Source organism: Balaenoptera ricei, chromosome 9, assembly GCF_028023285.1.
Source record: "Balaenoptera ricei isolate mBalRic1 chromosome 9, mBalRic1.hap2, whole genome shotgun sequence".
NCBI classification, from domain to species: domain Eukaryota; kingdom Metazoa; phylum Chordata; class Mammalia; order Artiodactyla; family Balaenopteridae; genus Balaenoptera; species Balaenoptera ricei.
Window position 1 is genome coordinate 3106932 of NC_082647.1, and position 24905 is coordinate 3131836.

Sequence of the window (24905 nt, forward strand, 5' to 3'; positions counted from 1 at the left end):
TATACATATACGTACACACATACATATAATATCTGAAGGTGTTATGGGCATTTTTATTAACACCCCCTGGGACCTTGGGCAGATCCGCTGTCTGGGCTTCAGTTTTCCTAACTGTAAGGGGAAAAGGTTGGACTTTCTTAAGATTATTTTCAGTCCTGAAATTCTGAGTGGCACAGATGACTTGTATATAACCGGGGGTGCGGGAAGAAGATCGGGTTTTGGTGCCCTCGGGTCGGGACCCTGGACTTATATGTACCTGTGTCATCTCTGTTCTCCAAAGGCGAGTGGTTGGAAGGGACCTCAGAGTCTTCTAGTCCAGGTGTGGAACTGAGTCCGTTGATTGATTTATTAGTTTGCACAGTGGCCTTTAAAGAAAAGGAAAAGTAAACACTTGCAGTGCCACAAATCAAAATTGAGTCCAGTTTTCTTTAAAAACATGAGTTTGTGTGCTTCAGATGCATCTTCAGTGGGCTTCCCTGCAAGCATTGTTGGTGTTTAAGCCCCCGCCGCGTGCCAGGCACACTGTCAGACGCAGGGAACGCTGGTGACTGAACAGGAGCGAGGAAACCGTGAGACGGGTGGAGGAACAGCCGCACGCTCAGGTGGCGGTGAACAGCACGTTGGGTGCGGGAGAGCCTGGAGAAAGGCGCCAGCCGGGGCGGGTGCTTGTTAAGCAGAGGACCCCGTCTGCGTCTGCGAGGCCGAGGCCGAGTAAGAGTTCAGGGGAGGGAGGGGTCCCAGTGGAGAGAGTGACGTCGGCACGGCCGCGGGGGCGCAGAAGGGGCGCGGCAGAGGGAGAGCACGCTCCGGGGGCCGGGGTTAGGGTCGGGGTCCAGGAGGCATGGACGGCCGGAGACCAAGGCCAGGCCGTCCCTTCCAAGACCCGACTTACCTGGCACGTTGTAGGAACCGGAGTTTGCTCCCCATCGTCTTGAGAGCGTGTGGAGCGTGGGCAGGTGCGCGTGTGGCCGTGAGATGTTGGGCACGGGAGGCCGGGGAGGTGGCTGGGCTGGGGCTTGGTTGGGAAGCGCTGAGCACGCGAAGGAGGGCAGTCGCCAGGGGCAGGGGAGGAGACGCCTGTCTGAGTTACAACGGTGGACGTTTTTTTTTTTTTTTAACTATGGAAGTGTAGGGGGTAATGATATTTAGAAACTATCCCGAAAAAAAAAGTGGAATAAAATTCAGAGATAAGAAGAGGTTTGCTTTTGGTTTTGGGGGGTTTTGTTTTTGTTTGTCAGTTAAAGGGCTAGTCCGAGAGGTCCAAAATTAAATCCTAGAAGTTTGGGAACAGAGGAAATGAAGGCAAGAAAGTTGAAAGAAGGTCGCTTACAACTGAAGGGCGTTTCTGCAGATTGAAAGGAGAGAAGAGGGCGCTGTTGGGGCCGCCGTGGAAGCGCAGTGTGTGAGGGCCGCCCGGGCTCAGGGCTGAGGAGGCTACCAGCGGGACCTGGGCGGGTGTCTGGCTTTCAAAGGCAGCCCGAGATTCCCAGCCTGGGATGCCATATCCAGTCCGTCAGTCAGATGGGACTGTGGGATGAAGATATTTTCGGACTCCCCCAGTCAAAAACTGTGCCTGCCGTGTGCCATTCTTACAAACGTGCTGTGCCAGCCGAGAGGAGGGTGTGGCCAAGGGTGGGGTGTGACCCAGAGCTGGGAAGGGATTCCGAGGGTGAGGGTGCAGGGCCGTCCAGACAGGCGTGAGAGCGGGTGGAGAGGGACCGGCCAACCCCGGAGCGGGGGGCGGCCTCCGGGAGGGACGGCACGGGGTGGAGGAGACAGACAGGTCACTGGAGGGGCTGGACCGTGTTAAGCAGAGGTGACACTGCGTTCGTCTTCTGTTGCTGTGTGACGACTCCCCCGAGACTCAGTGACTTGAAACAACGGACGCTTACTACCCCGTGGTTCCTGTGTGGGCTGGAAGTCCTGAAGCGGCTTAGCAGGTGGCTAGAGCCCTGGCCCCCAGGAGGCTACATCTGAGGGCTCTGCTGGGCTGCAGGAACCGCTTAGAATGCCGCCCCCATGGCTCTTGGGGGGCCCACGCCCCCGCCCCGGGCCTCTCCAGGGAGCGCGTCTGCTCAGCGTGGCGCCGCCTCCCCCGTGGCTTTGCTGAGGCCGCGTGCCGTCGCCCGCCGCGCTCTGTTGGTCTGGCCCACGCTCCAGGCCGAGTCCAGCCCTGGCCCCTGGAGGGAGGAGGGTCCGGAGACATGCTTTTGAGCCAGCACGTTGCATTTCTTTGAAGAGTCTGGGAAAGAAATAGCGAAAGGTACATGGAAAGCTAAGAAGAAGACAGGTGAGAAGGAGGGGAATGAGGCATTTGTAAACACCAGGGAAAGCAAAAGTTGGTACCAGAAAGGAACTTCGTCCTGGCGTGCTGTGATAGACCAGGTGGCGAGGCGTACTGTATCAAATCCCAAAGGCTGATTGAAATAGGGACTGTGATAGAGCCAAATTAGGAAGGCGCACGTGTGTGTGTGTGTGTGTGTGCGTGTGTGTGTGCACACGTGTGTGTGTGTGCACACGTGTGTGCGTGTGCGCGCGCGTGTGTGTGTGTGTGTGTGTGTGTGAGCTTCTGGGGGGAAGGTGGCCTCCACAGTAGGAGGTTGGTAGATAACATCTAAAGCTAAAAGACAAAGAAATAGCATAGAATGTATTAGTTAGAATATATTAATAATTACCAGAAGAAAGAGTTAAAGAGCTGGATATGGCAGCCTTAGGGGAGTGGAAAGTGAATGGGACAGCAAACTGCTGGTTTTGTCCTGGGCCTTATTAAACTATGTTTATGCATCCCTGTAATCAACATAAAAATCAAATTTTAAAAGTAGTAAATGGAGAGGAGTGGATCACGATGGCAGAGGAGTGCAACGTGGAGCTCGCCTCCTTCCACAAATACGTCAGAAATACATCTACATGTGGAAACGGTTCTCACAGAATATCTACTGAATGCTGGCAGAAGAGCGCGGACTTCTGAAGGGGCAAGAAAATCTCCACGTAACTAGGTAGGACAAAAGAAAAAAGAAAAAAAGGAGAGAAAGGAATCAGGATGGGACCTGTGCCCCTGGGAGGGAGCTGTGAAAGAGGAAAGGTTCCTGCACCCTGGGAGGCCCCTCCCTGTCAGGGAGATCAGCCAGGACAGAAAGGGAGCTTCCGAACATACAAAGAAGAACTTACACCAATCCTTCTCAGACTCTTCTAAAGGACTGAAGAGGAGGGAACACTCCCAGAGACCTTCTGTGAAGCCACCATCACCCTGATACCAAAGCCAAAGACACTACCAAAAAAGAAAATTACAGGCCAGTATCTTTGATGAACATAGATGGATGCAGAAATGCTCAACAAAGTATTAGCAAACCTAATCCAACAAAACATAAAAAAGATGATAACACCACGACCAAGTGGGATTCAGCCCAAGTTCACGAGGATGGTTCGGCATACACAAATCAGTCAGTATCGATACACCACATGATCAAAGGAAAAGACAAAAACCGCATGATCATCTCAATAGATGCAGAAAAAGCATTTGACGAAGTTCAACATCCATTCATGATAAAAACTCTTACCAAAGTGAGTATAGAGGAACCAAAACATAATAAAAGCTATTTATGACAAACCCACAGCCAATACAATACTCAACAGTGAAAAGCTGAAAGCCCTCCTGCTAAAATCTGGAACAAGACAAAGATGCCCTCTCACCTCTTCTATTCAACATAGTTTTGGAAGTCCTAACCACAGCAATCAGACAAGAAATAAAAGGGTATCCAAATTGATCGGGAAGAGGTAAAATTGTCATTATATTCATATAACATACATACAGAAAACCCTAAAGACTCCACACAAAAATGAATTCAGCAAGGTAGGAGGAGGATACAGCATACAGAAGTCAGTTACATTTCTTTATACTAATAATGAAATATCAAAAAGGGAATGTAGAAAAAACAATTCCTTTTAAAATCGTACTCCCTAAAATAAAATACTTAGGAATAAACCTGGCCAAGGAGGTGAAAGACTTCCAGGCTGAGAACTATAAAACATTAATAAAGGAAATTGAAGATGACTGAAAGAAATGGAAGGCTATCCCATGCTCTTGGATGGGAAGAATTAATATTGTTAAAATGGCCATACTACCCAAGGCAATCTACAGGTTTAATGCCACCCCTATCAAATTACCCATGACATTTTCCACAACTAGAACAAATAATCCTAAAATTTATATGGAACCATAAAAGACCCAGAATTGCCAAAGCAATCCTGAAGAAAAAGAACAAAGCAGGAGGCATGACCCTCCCAGACTTCGGACAGTACTACAAAGCTACAATAATCAGAACAGCATGTGGTACTGGCACAGAAACAGACATATGGATCAGTGGCTCAATGGGCATGATAGAGAGCCCAGAAATAAACCCACACACCTACAGTCAGCTAATCTTCAACAGAGGAGGCAAGAATATACAATGGAGAAGAGACAGTCTCTTCAGCAAGTGGTGTTGGGAAAGCTGGACAGCTGCATGTAAATCAGTGAAGTTAGAACACACCCTCACACCTACACAAAAATAAACTCAAAATGGCTTAAAGACTTAAACATAAGACATGACACCATAAAACTCCTAGAAGAGAACACAGGGAAAACATTCTCTGATTTAAATCATACCAATGTTTTCTTAGGTCAGTCTCCCAAGGCAGTAGAAATAAAAGCAAAAATAAACAAATGGGACCTGATCAAACTTACAAGCTTTTGCACAGCAAAGGAAACCATAAACAAAATGAAAAGGCAGCCTACTGACTGGGAGAAAATCTTTGCAATTGATGCAACCGCCAAGGGCTTAATTTCCAAAATACACAAACAGCCTCATACAACTCAACCACAAAAAAAAAAAAACCCAATCGAAAAATGGGTAGCAGACCTAAAATAGACATTTCTCTAAAGTAGACATAGAGATGGCCAATAGGCACACGAAAAGATGCTCAATATCACAAATTATTAGAGAAATACAAATCAAAACTACCATGAGGTACCACCTCACACAGGTCAGAATGGCCATCATTAAAAATAACAAATACAAATAACAAATGCTGGAGAGGGTGTGGAGTAAAGGGAACCCTCCTACACTGTTGGTGGGAATGTAAGTTGGTGCAGCCACTATGGAAAACAGTATGGAGGTTCGTCAAAAAACTAAAACTAGAGCTACTGTGTGATCCAGCAGTCCCACTGCTGGGCATAAACCTAGACAAAACTATAATTTAAAAAGACACACGCACCCCTGTGTTCATAGCAGCACTATTCACAATAGCCAAGACGTGGAAGCAACCTAAACGTCCGTCGACAGATGAATGGATAAGGAAGACGTGGTACATATCTACAACAGAACATTACTCAGCCGTAAGAAGGAATGAAATAATGCCATTTGCAGCAACATGGATGGACCTAGAGATGATCATACCGAGTGAAGTAAGCCAGAGAAAGACAGATATCATATGATATCACTTAGATATGGAATCTAAAATGCTACACAAACGAACCTATCTACAAAACAGAAGCAGACTCATGAACACAGAGAACAGACTTGTGGTCGCCAAGAGGCAGCGTGTTGGGGGGCGGATGGAGTGGGAGGGAGTGTGAGGTCAGCAGGTGTAAGCGAGCGCGCAGAGAATGGACAGACGGCAGGGTCCTGCTGTAGCGCACAGGGAGCTGCGTTCAACGTCCTGTGATAAACCGTAACGGAAAAGAATATTGTAAGAAAAGGATTTGTATACGTGTATGTGTAACTGAATCACTGTGCTGTGCACCTGAAACTAACACCACATTGTAAATCAACTAGACTCCAGTTTAAAAAACTTTTTTTTAATAAAAAATTTTAAGAAGTCGTAAATGAAATGGAATTGTTTCGTGGGGCAGGTCTTTTTTAACATATAAAATTCTCGCTCCTTTGGTATACAGCGTTTTAAATTTTGACCAGTTCCCCTTAGTGCCACACAACTACGTAACCATTGCAGTCGAGGTACGGGACAGTCCCCTCACCCCAAAAAACTGAATCTGTTTTTAAAAATAATTTTCTGGTGTTCACAGACTTCATTTTGACTTTTTTTTTTTTTTCTTCCCCCTTTTAGAATAAAGTTTCTTAAAAGCAGTGATTCTAGCCCCGGGGGACGATTGGCAATGTCTGAAACATTTTTCACTGTCGCAGCTGGGGGAGTGTTGTTGGCGTCTCGGGGGGAGAGGTCTGTAGTGCCCAGTTGAGAAACCCTGTTTTAGAAAGAACATTCCACTTTCCCTCTGGAAATTCAGATGACATGGTGTTAAAGTTCATTTTTATTGTACAGTGCAGGGTGGAAAAGTCTGTAGGTATAACCGATAACGTATCTTTTATACTTTTGGGGAACTAGACTATGAAAATGTATAATGGATTCTTTTAATAGCCATCTGATTTGAAATTACAATTCTCCCTTCCCCTGGGCACTGGCAGTTGACTGTAACTCTGGGTCTTGTGCATGTCTAGATAATCCAGGCGCACGGAGGTGCTGTGGACCCCACGTTCTCGAGCCGCTGCACGCACCTGCTCTGTGAGAGTCAAGTGAGCGGGCTGTTCGCACAGGTGAGTGAGGGCTGAGCTGCGATGGGACCCAGTCTGTCCCTTCCTCTGGACCGTGTTAGCGTCCTGAGTGACTCTAGCGATGATCGTGTTTGGAAAGGACTCTTTTCTACCTCTAAAAACAGAAAATTGTGTCTTACTAATTCTCAGCGGTCTTTGGTGGGATAGATAGATAGCTCTGTGGCCACCAGGCCTCTCTGTGAGGAACGGAGACGGGGAAGTCCCAGGTGGTGCTAGGGGAGCGTAGACGGCCTTCTGCTCCAGGCCAGGGCCGCGCTGAACGAAGAGCGGGCGGAAGCAGGATTTCTTAGCTGCTGGGGGATTCGTACGCAGGCCCGACCCGGTTCGTCCCCCGAGCTTCTGTGCCCCTGCAGAGCAGAAGCTTACCCCTCAGTATCGCCTGCTCTCATCCCCTGAAGCTTCATTTCTTCTCTTTGCTTAAAAACGTTATTTGTAGACAGACGGGTGTCAGTGTGTGTGACACACGGCCTCTGAGGAACCCCTGTTACCGAGTAGGTAGTGGTGCCCCTGGGGAGGTGCCCTGTGCTTAATTTTAGGTGAGCAGTTACCTTCTTTCATGACTTGTGTGCAGGGCCCTCTGTGTTCTCACGGGGCGGTTTTAATTTTGATGATCAGAAATGTCATCTCCTTCCATGACTGCAGTTATTTCCAGGGTTGTCAGACGTGTAGCTCTTCTCCCCGTGGTCGGCTCTTGTTCTTGGGTGGCCAGTAACGTTTTCGGGGTGTGTTAAAATTAACCTGCGACACCTTTGTAGTTCATGACTTCAGTAAATTGAGTGCTAAGCTCGTGAAATTCCTTTATTTATAGGACTCCCATTAAAGGTGGCCTTGTTAGCTGTCCAGCCTTACAGTCTGTGTTTAGCCTGCAGTGAAAACCCCCGAGACCAGCCCGTGCTCTTGCGTTTGCAGGCGGTGAAGGAGAGGAAGAGGTGTGTCACGGCGCACTGGCTGAACGCGGTGCTGAAGAAGAAGCGGCTCGTGCCGCCCCATCGGGCCCTGCACTTCCCCGTGGCCTTCCCGCCCGGGGGGAGGCCGTGCTCCCAGCACGTAAGGCTCACCCCTCCTCCTCTGCCGGGCGGGCCCGTCTGCTCCCGTGTCCTCCGTGGGCTGCGAACGGCCCACGGGCCGGTGCCGAGCACGATAGACATCTTACTTCCTTCTGTTCTCCTGTAACAGTCGTGGCTTCCTGCACAGAGTCGCTCTTTCATTGATCCTCCTAAGTCTTTTGACCCCGTTTCATAAATTCCTGAAGTAAAGCAAGCGTCTTACACCAGAAGTGGCTGCTGTTGGCCAGACGTTGTCACTTGTGGCTTCTCCCACTCGGCTGAGCTCAAAATTGGGATCAGTGAGGAGAGCCGACTACTATTTATACGCTTAATAGTATAACTTCATTAAGATTATCTGAACGGTGTCATAGTAACACAAAAATGGTTTTCCCATATTTGGTATGTTTGTTTTCCGTCCCCTTGCTGGCTGTGTGTGTAACATTTTCACCGTTAACAAAGCTCTGGTTTTGACATTCTTAGAGATGATGTCACTGGGTACCTCTCGTGATGCCAGAGAAGGAACGGAAACAAACGTGTCTATAAAACAACTAAAATGTAGAAGAAAGAGTTGTATTAACTGGGTTAAATTGTTGTTGTATTTTGGCCTTACTTGCTCTTTTTCCTTAGATTATTTCTGTGACTGGATTCGTCGACCGCGACAGGGACGACCTGAAGTTGATGGCTTACCTGGCAGGTGCCAAGTACACGGGCTATCTCTGCCGCAGCAACACGGTGCTCATCTGTAAAGAGTAAGCGTGGTTCTGAAGCCGTCCTTGATCTTCGGTTTATGCACGCTGTAGCGGCTGTTTCAGCAATTCTGCATTTCTTGATATGTCATAGTTTTGTGACGGAAATCAGGGTGTGAAAACCAAAGTCTGTTAACAGGATAGCAACGATATGTATGATATTGCTAGCAGAAGAGTGAAATTAGATGAATTAATGAGATGCAATTTAGCCTAGGTAACAGCAGTAAGGTAAAGGTAGGCCTAGTGATGATCTCGTGACCCATGTGTACGCTTCCTTCCCAGCCAGGGTCGGCTCTACAGAAACATCCCTGCCACTTCTAGCGTGAGAAAATGTGGACTGGCTTTGTTGAATATAAATATAAAGTTGAACACAGAGAAGTCTAACATTTAATAAATGTGTTTTCTCTTCCAAAAAAAAAAAAGACCAACTGGTTTAAAGTATGAGAAAGCCAAAGAGTGGAGGATCCCGTGCGTGAACGCCCAGTGGCTGGGAGACATCCTTCTGGGGAACTTGGAGGCCCTGCGGCAGATCCAGTACGGCCGCTACACCACCTTCAGCCTGCAGGACCCCTTCGCCCCGGCTCCGCACTTGGTTTCAAACCTTCTGGGTAAGCGGGGCCGGTCCACGTGGCCGCCGGCTTGCGTGCTAAGCACCGGTCTTGGCTCCGGCCCTCTCATCCTTCTGGTTGCGTTTCCCGTTTCCTCGCCACCCTGTCTTCCTCTGCGCTCTGCCCGGGAGTGTTTGTCGGTGTGTGTTTCGGTTTGCTTTTTTTAAATGGGCTCTCAGAGGTAGAAGGGACGCGCAGAAGCCCGCTGATATGTCTTGAGCCGGCTCTGGTCTGTCCACGGCGCCCCGTGAGCCGTGGCCCGACTGTACACACTACAGCACTCGACGTTACCGCCGTCGCCGAGCTGGACGTTACTCCAGAAAACGGGCGTTCAGTTCGAACACGGCTTTAACGTGCTGTCCCTCAGAGGAGCCCGTTAAGTTCCGGTCTGAACGGCTTCAGTCACGAGAAAGCTCGTCTTCATCTCGAGCCGTGCTCTGCTTGCTTCCCTGTGGCGCACCTGCTGGTGTGACGCCACCGGGTCCTCCGCGGACACGCGCCCTCGCTGCTCAGCGCGGCCGGCGCGCTGTGGTCCGTGGTGTCAGCCCCCTCGTCGCGGTCGGTTTCTCAGAAGCCGGGCTGTGTGGCCCCCAGGACTGGCCGGGGGGGCAGCACACGCGGGCCGGGCAGCCTCTGCCGCGCTGCGCGCCCCTGCTTCGCTCAGGGCTGCCTCGCACGCAGAGCTAGGCCCCCGCGGGCTCCGGGAGCCGCCGCCCCTCACTGCAGCTGCTGAGTCACAGTCCTCACACTTTCCCCTTCTTAAAGGTTGTCCGCCAAGCCGCCGTGTGTCCAGGGTTACCCGCTCCTGAAAGGGCTTTTTGTGGTGGTGTTGTTCTTGTTGATGGTACACTTCCTTTTTTTTTTTTAATTGGAGGATAGTTGATTTACAGTGTTGTGTAAGTTTCAGGTGTACAGCAAAGTGAATCAGTTCTACGTATATGTGTATCTTCTTTTTTATTTTTTTAAGATTCTTTTCCCATGTAGGTCATTACAGAGTATTGAGTAGAGTTCCCTGTGCTCTGCAGTAGGTCCTTGTTAGTTATGTTTCATATATAGTAGTGTGTGTATGTGTCATGAAAAGGCTTTTGTAACACGGCTTATCTATTTATACAGTATATCTGAAAAGTAACCCGTTTCTCTCTTTAGATGCTTGGAGAGTTCCATTGAAAGTGTCAGCAGAGTTGCTGATGGTATGTCAAGCTAATAACCTTACTTTGGCTGTTACTGTGTATAATATACACATGCAGGAGGGATACATTTGTATTTGTAAATTAAAAATTCTTTTAGTAGTTTGTCACCATAACAAATGAGGGCTGTACCTTCTCGCCTATCGTAGCTGTTTAGTGTACCCTGCGTCTTTTTTTTTCTTAGTTGATGATATTGTCAGTTATTCATATTTGTACACGTTAGGAACCTTATCGCTTCAAAGAGCTATACGATTGCTTAAAGAATTGGAGAGCTGAGTGAGTGAGACGACGTGTTTCCATAGGGTCAGGGAGGCAAGAGCTGGGGCGTTAGTGCAGGAGCCCGGACCTCACCGTGATGGGACCGTCCCCACATGTCCCAGGTGGGGTTCCAGCCCGCTGGCTGAGCTCTGATAGGGCACCTTCAGGAGGGACCGTTCTGGACCTGAAGGCCAGCCGTTGTTTGTTACCCAACAAGTGAGGGGGGCCGTCTGCACTCTCATCTCAGATTGAGAGGTCATTGCTTCAAGTAGTAAAACAGAGAGAAAGTGTATTTGTGGACGAAGGTCTGCATAGAGGTGAGGCAGGGGTGAAGGCTGACTGGGGGGGTTCCTCCGGGGCACCGGCTTCCCCCCGCCCTTCGTCTCGGTGTGTCCGCAGGTCAGGGGCTCCAGCTGGTTCCAGGAACGTGGGCGCCCCGCGCCTGGGGACCGGAGTGGCCTTCAGCACCTTGCCCCGCCCTCCAGAGCACTGTGACCTGATCGTCCTGAACCCTCATGGGTGACAGTTCAGGAAGGGTCTCTTTTTGGGGATGTAGTTGCAATGAGTATGTTTTCCAACTTCCAAACTGAGACACAAGACAAAATATTTAAGTGAAAAGTGTTCTGAAAAGTTCAAGGTTGAGGATTAAATCCGTAACGTGAACAGAGAGAGGGGTGAGACGTTTTAAAGAACTGCTGCGTCTGGTGAATAAAGAGGGCGCCAGCCCAGGGCTTCCCTGGAAGGCTCGCATGTGCCTGTCTCTCGGCTGGCGAGGCGTGGTGGGCGCGTGTGTCTCGTACGCAGTGGGGTAGGTGGAAAGCTCTCGGGAGCTACTGTATGACTGGGGAGACTGATTAAAGGAAATCATATTTTAATCACAGGGTGTACGACTACCTCCCAAACTGAAGCAGAATGAAGCAACTAATATCCAGCCCTCTTCCAAAAGAGCCAGGTATGAACAATCGCCTTTTTTTTTTTTTTTTTTTTTAATGGTTGATGAGCTTTTACAGGTTTGTTTTAGAAAATGGTGGCAGTTGGGAAAGTTCCTGAAATGTTCACAGTGAATAGGATTTGGAAGGATTTGCTGATTACATCACAGCTTTATCGTGGCACGTCTCATTTCGTTGCTGGAGATAAACAGGGAATAGCCAGTGTTTTTTCCTTTCTTATTAAAAAAACAGTTGAATCTTCTCCTTTAACCAGAAGCGCGCCAGAACCCCTGGTGTGTAAAACATGAGCTGCTGTGGTGGAACGGGGGTGGGGGACTGGGACCCGCTCCGGGCGTCCTCGGTGTGGCCCCGGGAGCCTGCGTCCCGACCCCTGGCCCGGCGGGGTGGGAGGGACGGCGCCCCCTCGGCCGCGGGTCTGTGCAGGGTGGCGGTGTGCAGACCTGCGCTGGCCTCACCTGGTAGAGAGAAGCCGGCGGTTTCGTTAGAACCAGAGGCCCTCCAGCCGCACTGAGCGAGGTCTTCCTCTCGCCCCGCTCCTCCGCTCTCCCTCCCGCCGTTCCCCACATCCACACAGTCTGGGAATTGTTGGATTTCTTAGTAAAAGCCTAATTATGTGATTATGTATGTCATTAAAATGCCACAAGTAAATTTTTTTTAATTGAATAGACTGTCTCAAATATAAGCTAAAAATAGGATTTGAGAAAATTTAAGGAAATGAAAAAGACTGAGGTTTAATTTAAAATGTGTGCTTGAGTCAAACAGCTTTGTTCTGTGCCTTCTGGGTTGAGACGGGGCAGGTGGAAGACACGGGACTAGAGCCCTGGGGGGGGGGGGGGCTCCCACTCTTCAGGACCAGCAAGGCCAGTGAGTGGGCGGGGGCGGGACTGAGGAGGAAGTGGGGCGTTGATTGGCTGCTGCCCTTGGAGGTGCCACACACAGTCCTTTTGGGGGTGGCTTTGTGTAAATGGTGGGAAAGAGAAAAAGAGCAGGTAAGTCATTGCATTTTCCCTTTAAGGAAAGAAAACCCCACACTTAAAGCTTGTTAAAGCTATTAAAATCCCGTTTGCTAAAGAACATTTTTAAGTAAATAATAGGCGTTCTTTTCTATGTGTATTTTATAGAATTGAAGATATACCACCTCCCACTAAGAAGTTAACACCAGAATTGACCCCTTTTGTGCTTTTCACTGGATTTGAGCCTGTTCAAGTTCAACAGTATATTAAGGTGAAATTTTATTCTATTTTGCATAAGGATTTTTAGGAATGTTCCTTTCTGTTTATATTTGCTTTAGGCCAGCAGTCTAATTAAACTAACATTTAATCAGGAATCTCATGTTATAAGTGTTTACAGTGTGTATCTATAAACTGCGGGTCATCATTACCTCATCATTGACTTCCCGCCTCATTCTTGCTACTGCTTCGTACTTAGATACTCGCTTTCTTATTAGGAGAAAAACGATTTAGGTGAGTAGACCAAGAACCATTTCTATAATCATGTGAACATTATTAGCAAGGCCGCTCGGACATCATTTTCATAAAGACATTAGCTTAAAAGAGTAGTTGTGCCTCTTCAGGTTTTCTGATTGAATCTACAGTCTTTCGAGACTTGTTTTCTTGGGTAGCAGTGTAGGCCCAAGAGGCAGTGGTGTATTTGTGTATTTAGATAAATAAACTTCTTGGACGTAACACCAGGAGGGATTATGGGATTTTGTTTTGTTATTTTGGGGACAGGGGAGGGTGATGGTTAAGAATATGAGTTGACCTGTATTACATGGGTTCATACGGTCTACTTTTTTTTTTTTTTTAAGGAAAAGAAAAAATTATAAATGCTATAAGTTTAGTGTAATTTATTTTCTTTACTTTTAAATTTGAGTATAGTTAAAGAGATCATCTTTTATATGTTTATGTCTTCTCAGTCAATTCTTAGGTCATCATTTCTTAAAATAGAGACAGTATTTTAACGTGCCTCAATAACACGCATTTCAGCTTAGAAAGCCTGGGCAGATTTGCTCCTTATGAAACGAGCTGTGTTGTTTTCAGAATTTTACTTATTTGTAGGGATGTCTTATTTAATCTTGATCTGCACAGCATTGATCAGGGAAGTGTACATCGTTGAGCCTAGTTTTCGCTTTCCGCCTACAATGGCGTGGGTTTGGTTTCACCTGCTGCACCATTTTCCATGGCCGACGACCTGTTCATAGTCTTAGACGCGTCCCAGGCCGTGTGCGGCTCCGTAGGCCCAGCTCTCACCTCTGGTCTGTGTGTGTGACCCCCAGAAGCTCTACATTCTTGGCGGGGAGGTTGCCGAGTCTGCGCAGAAGTGCACCCACCTCGTCTCCAGCAAGGTGACGCGCACCGTGAAGTTCCTGACGGCCGTCTCCGTGGTGAAGCACATCGTGACTCCGGAGTGGCTGGAGGAGTGTTTCAAGTGTCAGAAGTTCATTGGTGAGTAGCAGCATCCGCACCTCAGTGAACTTACTCCAAGAAAAAACCCTTTTAATTTGGCATTATCTCCATTTGCATCCCAGCAAACATCTAGTTCATTTTTCAACTCTTTGTTATTTATCCATGTAAAGTCATAAACTTATTCCGTGGTCCAGTCGTCTGATTGGTATCTTTGCATCTTACCATGAAATGTAACTTGGAAGGTATTGGGGGAAGAGTAAGCGCTGCATCCCTGCCATGTTGTTTCCCGATGTGAGCGTAGCTCGTTTGGAACGCTGGCCGTCGCATGAGGTTCCACACGCAGCACAGCGCACGGCGGGGAGCCCGGCAACGTCCTGGGAACGTCGGGGCTGGTGGGAGGGTCAGCGCGTCCCTCCCTTGCCCGTCTCGCGCCGTCCAGGGCACCGAAAGTGAAATCCTGTTACTGGCAGTGACACTTAGAGATAGGTTTTTTCTTAGATTAGTCAGTGCACCCAAGTGTTTTTAGAACCTTGCTAATCAGCACAGAGTGAATATGATTCCAAGTGACTTTTCTCCGCGGAATAGATTTGCAGCTTCGTCTCACGTGTGTTTCCTCTGTGAGGGCACTTCACAGCCCATTGCCCTCAGGGCACTGGACAGCACTGTGCTTGCAGGCCGATTAAACAGCAAAAATCACTGACAAAAGCACAAAAATGTGAGGAAAGTAGCACTAAATGGACCACAGAAGGACCCGTGTTCTCAGAATGAGCTGACCCATGGCGAGCACCACCGTGTCGGCCCCAGCAGGATGCGCCACGTGGGCAGCTCTGCCACGTCCACAGAGAACTGGAAAGCACCACAGATGCTGGTTTTGAGGTTACAAATAAATTGTACCGAGTGGGCATAGTCACAAATACAAAATCCACAAATAACGAGGATCAACTGTATTATGTAGTGTTTAGAAATTTTCAGTTGAGATTTTAGAAATTTTTTTCTTAAAAGATACTATGAAATATAAAACCTAACAATGCGGGCAGAAGAAGAAAAATGTAGAAACAATACCATAAAAGTAGATTATAACTCTCATGCAAAATTGAGAGCTAAAGTTCAGAATGAGAGAGTCTGTTCTTTAATTGAAATTAGAGTTGCTTAATTTATCAAGCTTACCAGTCTGTGAAAACAAACATTTTTTACCTGTTTATGAAAGTTAGAACAATTCATATTTGATGGGCAGTTTTAGCTGACTTTCATTTCTTTATGGCCTTATTAATGTTTGCTGTGTTGATTTCTGAGGGTTTATGAGGTGGTTCTGGTCTTATTATAAACAATATTCAATATTGAATAGTCAAACACATTTCATATTTGATCCCTCAAATTTCAGGATTTCTTAACTTTTCCAGATTGTCATATAGTTGGAATTACACAGGATGCAGCCTTTTCACGTTGGCTTCTTAGTCACATGCATTTATGTTTCCTCTGTGTCTTCTTAGCTCATGTCTTTTTAGCACCAAAGACTATCCCACTGTCTGTCTGGATACCCTCAGTTTATTTATCCACTCACCTACTGAAGGGCATCTTGGTTGCTTCCAAGTTTTGGCAATTACAAATAAAGCTGTATTCTGTCTGCAGCTTTTGTGCGGATGTAAGTTTTCAACTCGTTTGGCTAAATACCAAGCAGTGCAATTGCTGAATCATATGAGAGTAGGTTTAGTTTTGTAAGAAACCATCAAACTCTCTCCCAAAGCGTTGGTACCAGTTTGCTTTCCCATCAGCAGAGTTCCTGTTGCTCCACATCCTTGCCAGCATTTGGGGTTGTCAGTTTCTGACCATTTTAATAGTTGTGTGGTGGCACCTCATTTTTGTTTTAATTTGCATTTCCCTGATGACATACCGTGTTAAGCGTGTTCTCATGTGTTTATTTGCTATCTGTATATCTTCTGTGTTCACGCATCTGTTCAGATCTTTTGTCCATTTTCTAACTGGGTTCTCTTATTGTTGAATTTTGAGAGTTCTTTCTTTGTGTATTTTGGGTAACAAACAGTCCTTTATCAGATGCATCTTTTGCAAATATTTTCTCCCAGTCTGTGGCCTGTCTTCTCATTCATTCTCTTGACATTGTCTTTGACAGAGTGGAAGTGTTCGATTTTAATGAAGTCCAGGTTGTCAGTTATTTCTTCCATGGATCATGCCTTTGGTTTTGTATCTAGTCATCACTGTACCCAAAGCCATCTTGGTTTTCTCCTGTTATCTTTTAGGAGTTTTAGTTTTGTGTTTTACATTTAGATCTGTGGTCTGTTTTCAGTTACTTTTTGTGAAGGTGTAAGATCTGTGTCTAGATTCAGTGTGTGTGTGAACATCCACTTGTCTGTCCCCTTGCGCTCGCTGCCTGTGCTCGTAGGCAGAGTGGGGGTCTGCACTGAGCTCTCGTGGTGTCCATCCATCTGTCCTTTCACCCAGAGCTTTACAGTGCGTCTAGAAGTCGGGTCCTCAGTCTCCCAGCTTTGCTCTTCTTGAGTTGGCTGTGCTGTGCCTTTTGTGTTGTCATATAAACTTTAAAATCATTTAGCTGATATCCACTAGTCATTTACTTTTAATACAGACTTGAGACATTTTGTTTTGCCAAAAGTTTACATTTTGAGGTTGTTCCTGAAATTTCTCAAGAAGAATACTAACCTTAGGTTATTAGTTCTGGCAGTTAGTATCTGAAATTTTGCATTGTGATTCATTTCTTACTTTTTTCCATCTTTTAACGTTTTATGGATTTTTTTTAAAACCAATTATTTGGCTTTTGAATTTAAAAAATTTTTTTGAAATGATCAATCAATCAATCAATCACCCAGTTGCCTATATAGTACAGACATAGCTTCTTTTTCCTGACCCATTAGAGAGTCCGTTGCCCAAATAATGCTCCGTTATCCCCAACACCTCAACGCGTGTTTCCTACAGACAGACAAGGACGTTCTCGTAGATGGCGCGGCACGGCCAGAGTCAGGAAATCAGCATCGATCCATCGCTGCCGCCTCATCCTGACGTCCTCATCCCCATTCAGATCCGCCCGTTGTCTCAGCGTCGCCCCTTAGAGAAGGACCTAGTTGTGAATCACACGTTGCGTTTAGTCTCCTTGAGTCTGGGAAGGGCCCCTTGGTCTGTTCCTGTCACTTGAAGACGACGACGTCTGGTCAGTTAGGTCGGTCACTGTACAGAACGCCCTCCGTCTGATGTGTGTGCTGTCTCCTCCCGAGGGGGGGCAGGTGGCGTCTGTGGCGGGACCGTCACATGGCTGCCGTCTCCCCCCACCTCGCATCCTGCCAGGGGCTGCACGGTGCGGGCTTGTCGTCCTGCGGCTGGTTTCACGGTGGTCCCTCGGCGCAGGTGCAAGCCGGCCAGGCTTCTTGACGAGTCATCTATGGGAAGCACTTTGAAACTTTGCAGATACTGCTGTTCCCTGTCAGACTTTTGATTTAGTCCCTTATTTCCCCACGCGCTCTCCTTTCTATCTCGTTGTTATCGTCTTGTTGTCACCGACCCTCACATGGTCCCCACGGTGACCAGGGATTGCCGCTCAGGCTGGCTTCCGTGTCCACCTCTCCTGTCGGGTTGACCACCTGGTAGCTTTTGGCAAAACAAGAATGTTCTAGGCTCACCTTAATGCTCTTCTGCCCTGGTTCCGCACCAGCGTTTTCCCAAGGATCCCCGAGTCCTTTCAGTGTAAACTGGGCACGGACGGACGGTGCTCGTGGCCCTTGGGTGTTGCTCCTGCTGCAGCCTCTTTCCACTTCCTGTGTCTGTCTGGCCGATGCCAGTCTATCTGCCACCACAGGCTTCGTCCTTGTTTCCTCCCGTCCTTTGTCTGTAATCCTTTCTCCAGCAACAGTGAGAAGCCCGGCTTCCTGTGTCCTAGTGAACACGTTAAGTGACTTGATCAGCTGCACTGTACACAGTCAGCCCCATGCCGGCCACCGCTGCCCCCGGCACTGCAGCCCCGACTGGGCTCTGACGCCCTCGGGGCCCGACTGACAGCTTTAAACCTGGATTGTTCAACAAGGGGTAGGGGGTAATTTTGGAATTTTGCATTTAATTTATATAGTTTGAGACACCAATTTTATAATCATCTCTTTCTGGAAGACCCATGTCCTTTGTGCTGCTGTGAAAAGTTTAATTTTCAGGTTGACTCTTTCTACAGATTCTTAGCAAGTTAATGCAACTCTGCTGCTCCTTTTAGAAAACCAAAATGTCAGCATCTCCGCTGGGACAGGATTGTTTTAGCTACTTTGTTATATTTCAGTGTCATTGTCTCTTATCATAAATATTAACTACTTCTTGGTACTCCCTCATAGTTCTCCAGAAGGCATATCAACCTTGATTTTGCCGTGGACACTTACTTACATTTCAGATACATCACTTCAGGGACTTCCCTGGTGGTCCAGTGGTTAAGACTCCGTGCTCCCAATGCAGGGGGCCCAGGTGCGATCTCTGGTCGGGGAACTAGATCCCTAAAAAAAAAGATCCCACATGCTGCAACTAAGACCTGGCACACCCTAAATAAATAAATATTTAAAACAAAACAAATATATCACTTCATGCATCAGTACATTTTTGTTCATTTTTTAATTCATTTTTTTAGAAATTCTTACCGTCTTCCACCTAAACCAGTATAGTGCCTTATTTATCTGCTGATGGCTGATCCATTTTGTATTTCTAGCAGTTGTTAAATTTCAGCATTTCTTTAGTGACATGATTGCTCTTGCCCAGTGGTCCTTGAGCTCAGAATGGTTTTTACATTTTTAAGGCATTGTTTCAAAAAAAAGAAGGGCATGTCACAAAAGTATGTGGCCTACAAGGTGTGTCATCTGACTGACTGACCCCGACCCTAGACTCTCCCGGCTTTGGGCTGTGTTACACAGTTTGGTTATTATGATGAAATGAAGAAGAAATAATTTTCTGAACGAGATGTATTTTCATAAGAAGATTAAAATATTTTGTGATCTTTACCTTTTGACAAATTAGATATTTCTTAAAAATTCTTAAATCTTCAAAATTTGGTAAAACATTCTTTATAGATTGCTGTACATATTCATAGATTTAAAAGGAACGTGTTTTTGGTAAATCTCAGCTAATTGAGTCTCATGGCTCTGGAGCCAGGACTGGAGCTCTTGCCCCGGGTCTGTGGGCTTGCAGAGCTGTGAGCGCCCTGGGACCGTGTGACATTACAGCTGAGGGGTGTGGAGGGGCCAGAGCTCTCAGTATGCTAAGAAACACTGACCGAGGAGGGACAGTGTCTTCGGCCAGTTTTCAGGAGAAAAGTAACTGACAAATACAACAGGTGAGGCTTTTGTTCCCAGGTGTCACAGGTAACTGTGAGCCGTGAATCACACGCACCTGCCTGGGGGCGGCCTGGAGCGGGTGGCACTGTGCGTCCCGGGCGCCGTGCACTGTTGGCACAGTGGGCTGTTCTCTTTTCCAGATGAGCAGAACTACCTTCTCCGGGACGCTGAGGCCGAGGTGCTTTTCTCCTTCAGTCTGGAGGAGTCCTTGAGGAGGGCACGCGTGTCTCCGCTCTTCAAGGTACGCTTGGAAGGGAAGTGAGATGAGGCCCCCGGACGTGACAGCTGCTACAGCTGTGGGCAACAGCGAGGGCCTCCGGAGAGCCGGGCCCCCGTCCCCACTGCACGGGCGGTCCTCCTCGCGCACGGTGTTTCTGGAGGTCTTCGGCACCTGCAGGGTCCTGCTGTTTACCACAGCTAAAAGAATCCATACAAAGTTAAATAAATAGATTAGAGGTATGCATTACAGATACCCGGTTCAAAGAGTTATGTGTATGAATAGGTAGGAGACATTTAAATTGATTTTTTTGCTTTTAACAACTTACATTACTTAATACTATTCTCATTAAATGTATACTCAGCTAGAGAATGGACACCATTCTTGGGAACATATTAATTGAATCTGTGCCTAATAATTCTAGACTAGAATATTTAAATATTTGTTAGATAAGATAGAACACTCTGGAAAACTGTCTTTGTATCCAACAGTGGCTTAGTAAATTAATAAAGATAATCATTTTTTTATCCTTCTTAAGGAGCCAATTTAGGAATCAGAAATGATTTGCAATACTGAGTTAAGAGTATTTTACCTAAGATAGTCTGATTTTTCTAAGTATTTGAGGAGTTTAAAACAAAATAGTATTTTGGGTACACTTAGGAGCAAGGGTGTTAGAAAATTTTAACCAGCAAAATCATTTCCTGTCTGTTTGAGCTTTACAGTTTAGAATTTTACAGAAATTGAGAAAACGTCCCTATTCTTGCTTTTACCGCAGAGTACGTCATGTCTTTTAGGAATGTAAGTTCCTAAAATGTAATTGTAAGTTGCTTACATTGTAAGAATGTAAGTTGCTATCAATAAGTATAGGTCGTACCTAACATATGGAAGTGCTGAAGTTATTTCCGAATTTACACGCCTGGAGTCTCCCAGGCCCACTTCAGGTTGGGACTAGCAGGGGCTAGTACGTGTATCCCCATGAAATTAGACATTCTGTCAAAAATCCCAGGGTAGAATGAGCAATTACGTACACTAAAAATTCAATTTAAAAAACATAATACCCATATTTTCATTTTATTTTTAGGCGAAATATTTTTACATCACTCCTGGAATCTGCCCGAGTCTTTCAACTATGAAAGCGATTGTGGAATGTGCAGGAGGGAAAGTACTGTCTAAACAGCCGTCTTTCCGGAAACTCATGGAACATAAGCAAAATAAGGTGGACAGAAGTAAAATACGCTGTTGAATTCATCATCGTCACGTATACGAGCCGTTGTTTAGTAACCAATGATTTTCTTTTCATTAGAGTTTGTCAGAAATAATTTTAATATCCTGTGAAAATGACCTTCACTTGTGTCGAGAATATTTTGCCAGAGGAATAGGTACGGTTTATTCCTCTTGCTCTGTATTGAGAGTGTGTCAGTGCACACACAGCAGTGCATTTGTTTAACGGTTTTTGTTTTCACTCCTTTCAGACGTTCATAATGCAGAGTTTGTTCTGACTGGCGTGCTCACACAGACACTGGACTACGAATCATATCCTTTGAAAGACAGACGTGTGGCGCAGCAAGCCTCTCGTCGTCAGCACCGGAGCCCTGTGTGCTCCGTGTCTCCACGAATTAGGGAATTTTTGCCAGGGTTGGTGATAAAAGTGATAAGAGACCCCTTACATTTTTGGAGATTTTGTTTTTATACGATATGTGCTCTTACCTCTCTCCAGGTTTTTTCCTACCTTTGGGTGATTGGGGGTGTCATCTCAGGGCCCCTTTTCTTGCGTCTGTAGCCTGAAAGGAGCCTGAGTCATTCTGCCCCCGGATGGTTGGAGCCCCGCCCGGGTGGATGGCTCAGAGTCGCAGGGGTTGGCGAGGGCTTGGGCGCCCGAAGCGCACCACCTCAGCGGCCTGTATTGGATGCTGTCACTAGTTTGCATTGTGTTTGTTTGGAAGTTGTTTTCCTCAACAAGCTTACATATAAATTTAACTGACGTACCTGCGCTGGTGACTGGAGCCCGGCGCACGGGTCTGGCTGTGTCAGCTGCCGGATGGAGTGGCCCCCGCTCCCTTCACAGACGCCCTTGTTTTCCAGCTGCTGTCTTCGGGGACAAGCATTTTAAAGCAGGAAGACAAATATATTAAATATACTGCATCTTATTAAGATGTGCAATTTTATTCTGATGAAACATAAATTATGTTTTGTATTATATGACTTTAAGAGCCCACATTAGGTTTTATGATTCATTTGCCGGGTTTTTAAATGTTTTCACAACACTGTTAATGGAACTTTAGCTGCAAATAAAATGGTGTAAATAAAGACCTTGCTATCTCTAAATTATGGATGTTAAAGATTGGAAATGTTTTGTACTTTTATTTTTATTTCTTACACTCTTTTCTTTTATATTGATATCTTGCCCACATTTTAAATAAATGTACTTTTGAACTTAGAATTGAGTGGTCCTTCTTTGTTATTACACATTTTTTGTATAATTTATATGATTTGCATTAAACTGGATCCCATTTTAAGTAATTTCAAGGCAAAATATTTTCTAGTAAATTTTCTCCTAAAGAAATAATTTCTGGAAGGTAGCCATTTTCTGTCAAGGTAATAAATAAATTCCTGGGCAGAGGCATATTCAGAATATTTAGCAATTACTACAAACAGGCACCAACCAGCCAGAATCGTTAATAAATACCACAAAAACCCATATATATATCCCGCTTCTATTCCAGGTATGGTTCTAATACACGTCCTGTTGGGTTGTAGGTACAGAAGCATACTGGAGACTACCATCTTATCAGTAACTACTAACATATGAATATATAATACAGTACATTTATTAATATATTCAAGAACGATACTGTCACAGAGGTTCAGCACTGCCCTCACGTCACTGCTCATCAGGTGTGTTCCTGAAACACTGGATTTGCCTCCATAGCAATGTCTGCGATGTCTCCCTAGAAGTAGTTGTGATCTACTCCAAAGTCTACTCGCCAACTGCACAGTCTCTACAGTTTAATTCTTGAACACGGTTTAAGTGGAGCACGTGCATTTAAAAAGTTAGTGAACTCCCCATCCCAGGAATTCTCAGCATTCCCGTAAGGCTCTGACGTTGGTTACACACATTGAAGACATCATTACTTTACTTTAGGTGTTCTCCCAACTCTGATGGTGGAACCACATGGAGTTACTCCTACCAATGGGAAGGAAATCGCCCACGACTTCACAATTTTAAAGTCAGGCTCAACACCTTCAACCTTACCTGTGCCACCTCTAAAGCCTTGACCTGTGGCAACTTCCTAGTGACCCAGCTGCTGCCGTGTGGGTACACCTTCACTCTCTCTCAACACGAGTGATTGATACGCTGATTGTCTACTGGAAACATTTATCTGTTGAGCTCTTTAAAATACACCCGAACAGCAGTTTTGTTCAGATGTACCACATGCTGGCACTTGTATTTTTAACAAACTGTATCTCAAACTGCGTGTACATTTTAGCTCATACTTTTGTACCTAAGCAAACTTAGGGATACTTATCTGTAGAACTGACCTTTTCTCCTCACGTACAACAGGTGGAATGAGTGTTGATATGAAATAATTTAGAATCTGTAAAATCCCAGAAGTACAGAAGAGTTTCGTAAGTTGGAACAAAATCTTGATCGCAAAGTATTCAGAATACGACCCTCCTCCTTACACCTTGAAGAAAAGTGAAGATAATGATGGAATAAAGGCCTTCTGGGTAGAGTATATGCATCTGTTCAGTCTTCAGTGGAGATGGGGTTTGTTTAACCAACATGCAAGTATGACTGATTTGATTAACCTTTCAATGAGTGTTTTTTTCAAAAGCTGCCAAGAATAATCCTTAAAAACTCCAGGAGCTGTCTGCAGCCAACTGGCTTGCACAGCTGCTAAGCATTGATTTGGTGGCTCAGAGGAAGTTACATGTGAACATTTAAGAATAAAGTAAATCAACTTCTTAGAGAAGTTGATTACATTAGAAAATTATTTCTCCTAGGAATAGAAGTCTTTCACTTAGTCCTGTTGTTTTCGTCTGGCTCAAGGTTTTTTAATAGAAATGCAAACCACATACGTAATTTTAAAGTTCCTGGTAGCCACAGTAAAAAAGCTTTTAGATTTAGTTTCTAAAATTTTATTTGATATATCTAAAATATTGTTTCATTTACAAGTAATATTTTTAATTGAGTTTTACTCTTTTTTCTTTTTTTATATTTCATACCACTTACAGTTTAAAAAGATTTATATACCCGTTATTCTAAGGGTAAGGTGTTTTCCAGTAACTGAGTTAGTGCCAACTTTTTAAAATTAATTTTTATTGGAGTGTAGTTGATTTACAATATCGTGTTAGTTTCAGGTGTACAGCAAAGTGAATCAGTTATACATATACATATATCCACTCTTCTTTAGATTCTTTTCCCATATAGGTCATTACAGAGTACTGAATAGAGTTCTCTGTGCTGTACAGTAGGTTCTTATTATCTATTTTATATATAGTAGTGTGTGTACGTCAATCCCAATCTCCCAATTTATCCTTCCTCCATCGGTGTTAATTTTAAGTTAAAATTCACGAAACTGAGATCGACAGCTCAGCTCCTCACTCACGCCAGGCGCGTTTCCAGTGCCCGGTGACCGGGTGTAGCTGGTCACCTGTGAGGAGTGTGAGCCGTCTGTATCCCGTCTCACTCTGCAAACAAGGGTGGAAGAAATGTGAACGCCACTGAAGACGACATACGTGCTGCATCCAAATAAGCCCAGGATCGTGTCTCTGTGCAGACAAAAGCACAGGACTTTGAATCAAGAATCAAGATGACGGAATAGAAAGACATGGAGCTTGCCCCCTCCCACAAATACATCAGAAGTACATCTACACGTGGAGCAACTCTCACAGAGCACCTGCCGAGCCCTGGCAGAGAATCTCAGACACCCAGAAGTGCAAGGAAGATCTCCACGTAACCCCGTAGGATGAAGGGAAAAAAGGAAGCAGGACGGGACCTGCGCCCCTGGGAGGGAGCTGCGAAAGAGGAAAGGTTCCCGCACCCTGGGAAGACCCTCGCTCACGGGGAGATCAGCCGGGACAGAAAGGGGGCTTCAGAGGCTCAGAGCAGAGCAAGGCAGCCGGTGTGCGGCAGGCAGAAGAGAGAGACCAGCACAGAGGGTCCGTGCTACCTCCCTGCAGACCCCAGCCTGAAACACACACCTGCTGGTACGTGCGGGGTTTGGGGGCTGAAACTCAGGCTTCAGAGGACAGACCAGGGGAGAGGACTGGGGTCGGCTGCACAGACACAGCCTGAAGGGGCTGGAGTGCAGTATGGGCCGTGCGGAAGAAGCCCAACCCGCCACAGAAGCGAAGCGTCATTGTTAAGGGGCACACGAAGGGAAGGGTGGGGCCCGCCAGAGCAGCCGCACTCTGCGTGCTCACAGCCAGCTCGCACCGCCGTTGGAACCCCATTGTTAACACGCGTGCAAAGGGAGAGGTGGGCCCCCCAGAGCAGCCTCTTTCTCCGCGCTCTCAGCCAACACGGCGCTGCCTTCACCGGCTCTGGGAGCACAC

The 24905-nt window shown here is 46.2% G+C and overlaps 1 protein-coding gene and 1 long non-coding RNA gene across 18 annotated transcripts in view; one reads left to right on the forward strand and one right to left on the reverse strand.

Moving 5' to 3' along the window:
- Positions 1 to 21786, forward strand: part of PAXIP1 (PAX interacting protein 1) — a 48033-nt gene extending 26247 nt beyond the window's left edge. Inside the window, exons 9-21 of the mRNA XM_059932965.1 lie at positions 6492 to 6587; positions 7515 to 7652; positions 8279 to 8400; positions 8821 to 9005; positions 10152 to 10195; positions 11332 to 11402; positions 12522 to 12624; positions 13676 to 13844; positions 19270 to 19370; positions 20428 to 20562; positions 20650 to 20725; positions 20819 to 20878; positions 21311 to 21786. Of these exons, the coding sequence (XP_059788948.1) occupies positions 6492 to 6587; positions 7515 to 7652; positions 8279 to 8400; positions 8821 to 9005; positions 10152 to 10195; positions 11332 to 11402; positions 12522 to 12624; positions 13676 to 13844; positions 19270 to 19370; positions 20428 to 20562; positions 20650 to 20725; positions 20819 to 20878; positions 21311 to 21327 (1317 nt within the window). The 3' untranslated portion in view covers positions 21328 to 21786. The remainder of the gene's footprint in view (positions 1 to 6491; positions 6588 to 7514; positions 7653 to 8278; positions 8401 to 8820; positions 9006 to 10151; positions 10196 to 11331; positions 11403 to 12521; positions 12625 to 13675; positions 13845 to 19269; positions 19371 to 20427; positions 20563 to 20649; positions 20726 to 20818; positions 20879 to 21310) is intronic.
- Positions 1 to 24905, reverse strand: part of LOC132371654 (uncharacterized) — a 43193-nt gene that overhangs the window by 2472 nt on the left and 15816 nt on the right. For 4 of the 17 annotated variants that reach the window (XR_009504915.1, XR_009504920.1, XR_009504918.1 and 1 more), the window contains 5 exons: positions 22887 to 23032; positions 21333 to 21435; positions 19185 to 19546; positions 18192 to 18298; positions 11412 to 11855 (listed from right to left, as the gene is read on the reverse strand). This is a non-coding gene — a long non-coding RNA (uncharacterized LOC132371654). Of the gene's footprint in view, positions 1 to 256; positions 637 to 892; positions 2243 to 11410; positions 11856 to 17449; positions 17703 to 18187; positions 18299 to 19184; positions 19547 to 21332; positions 21436 to 22886; positions 23033 to 24905 lie in introns of those variants that run through there. The other 13 variants (XR_009504910.1, XR_009504908.1, XR_009504911.1 and 10 more) reach the window with 10 other exon arrangements.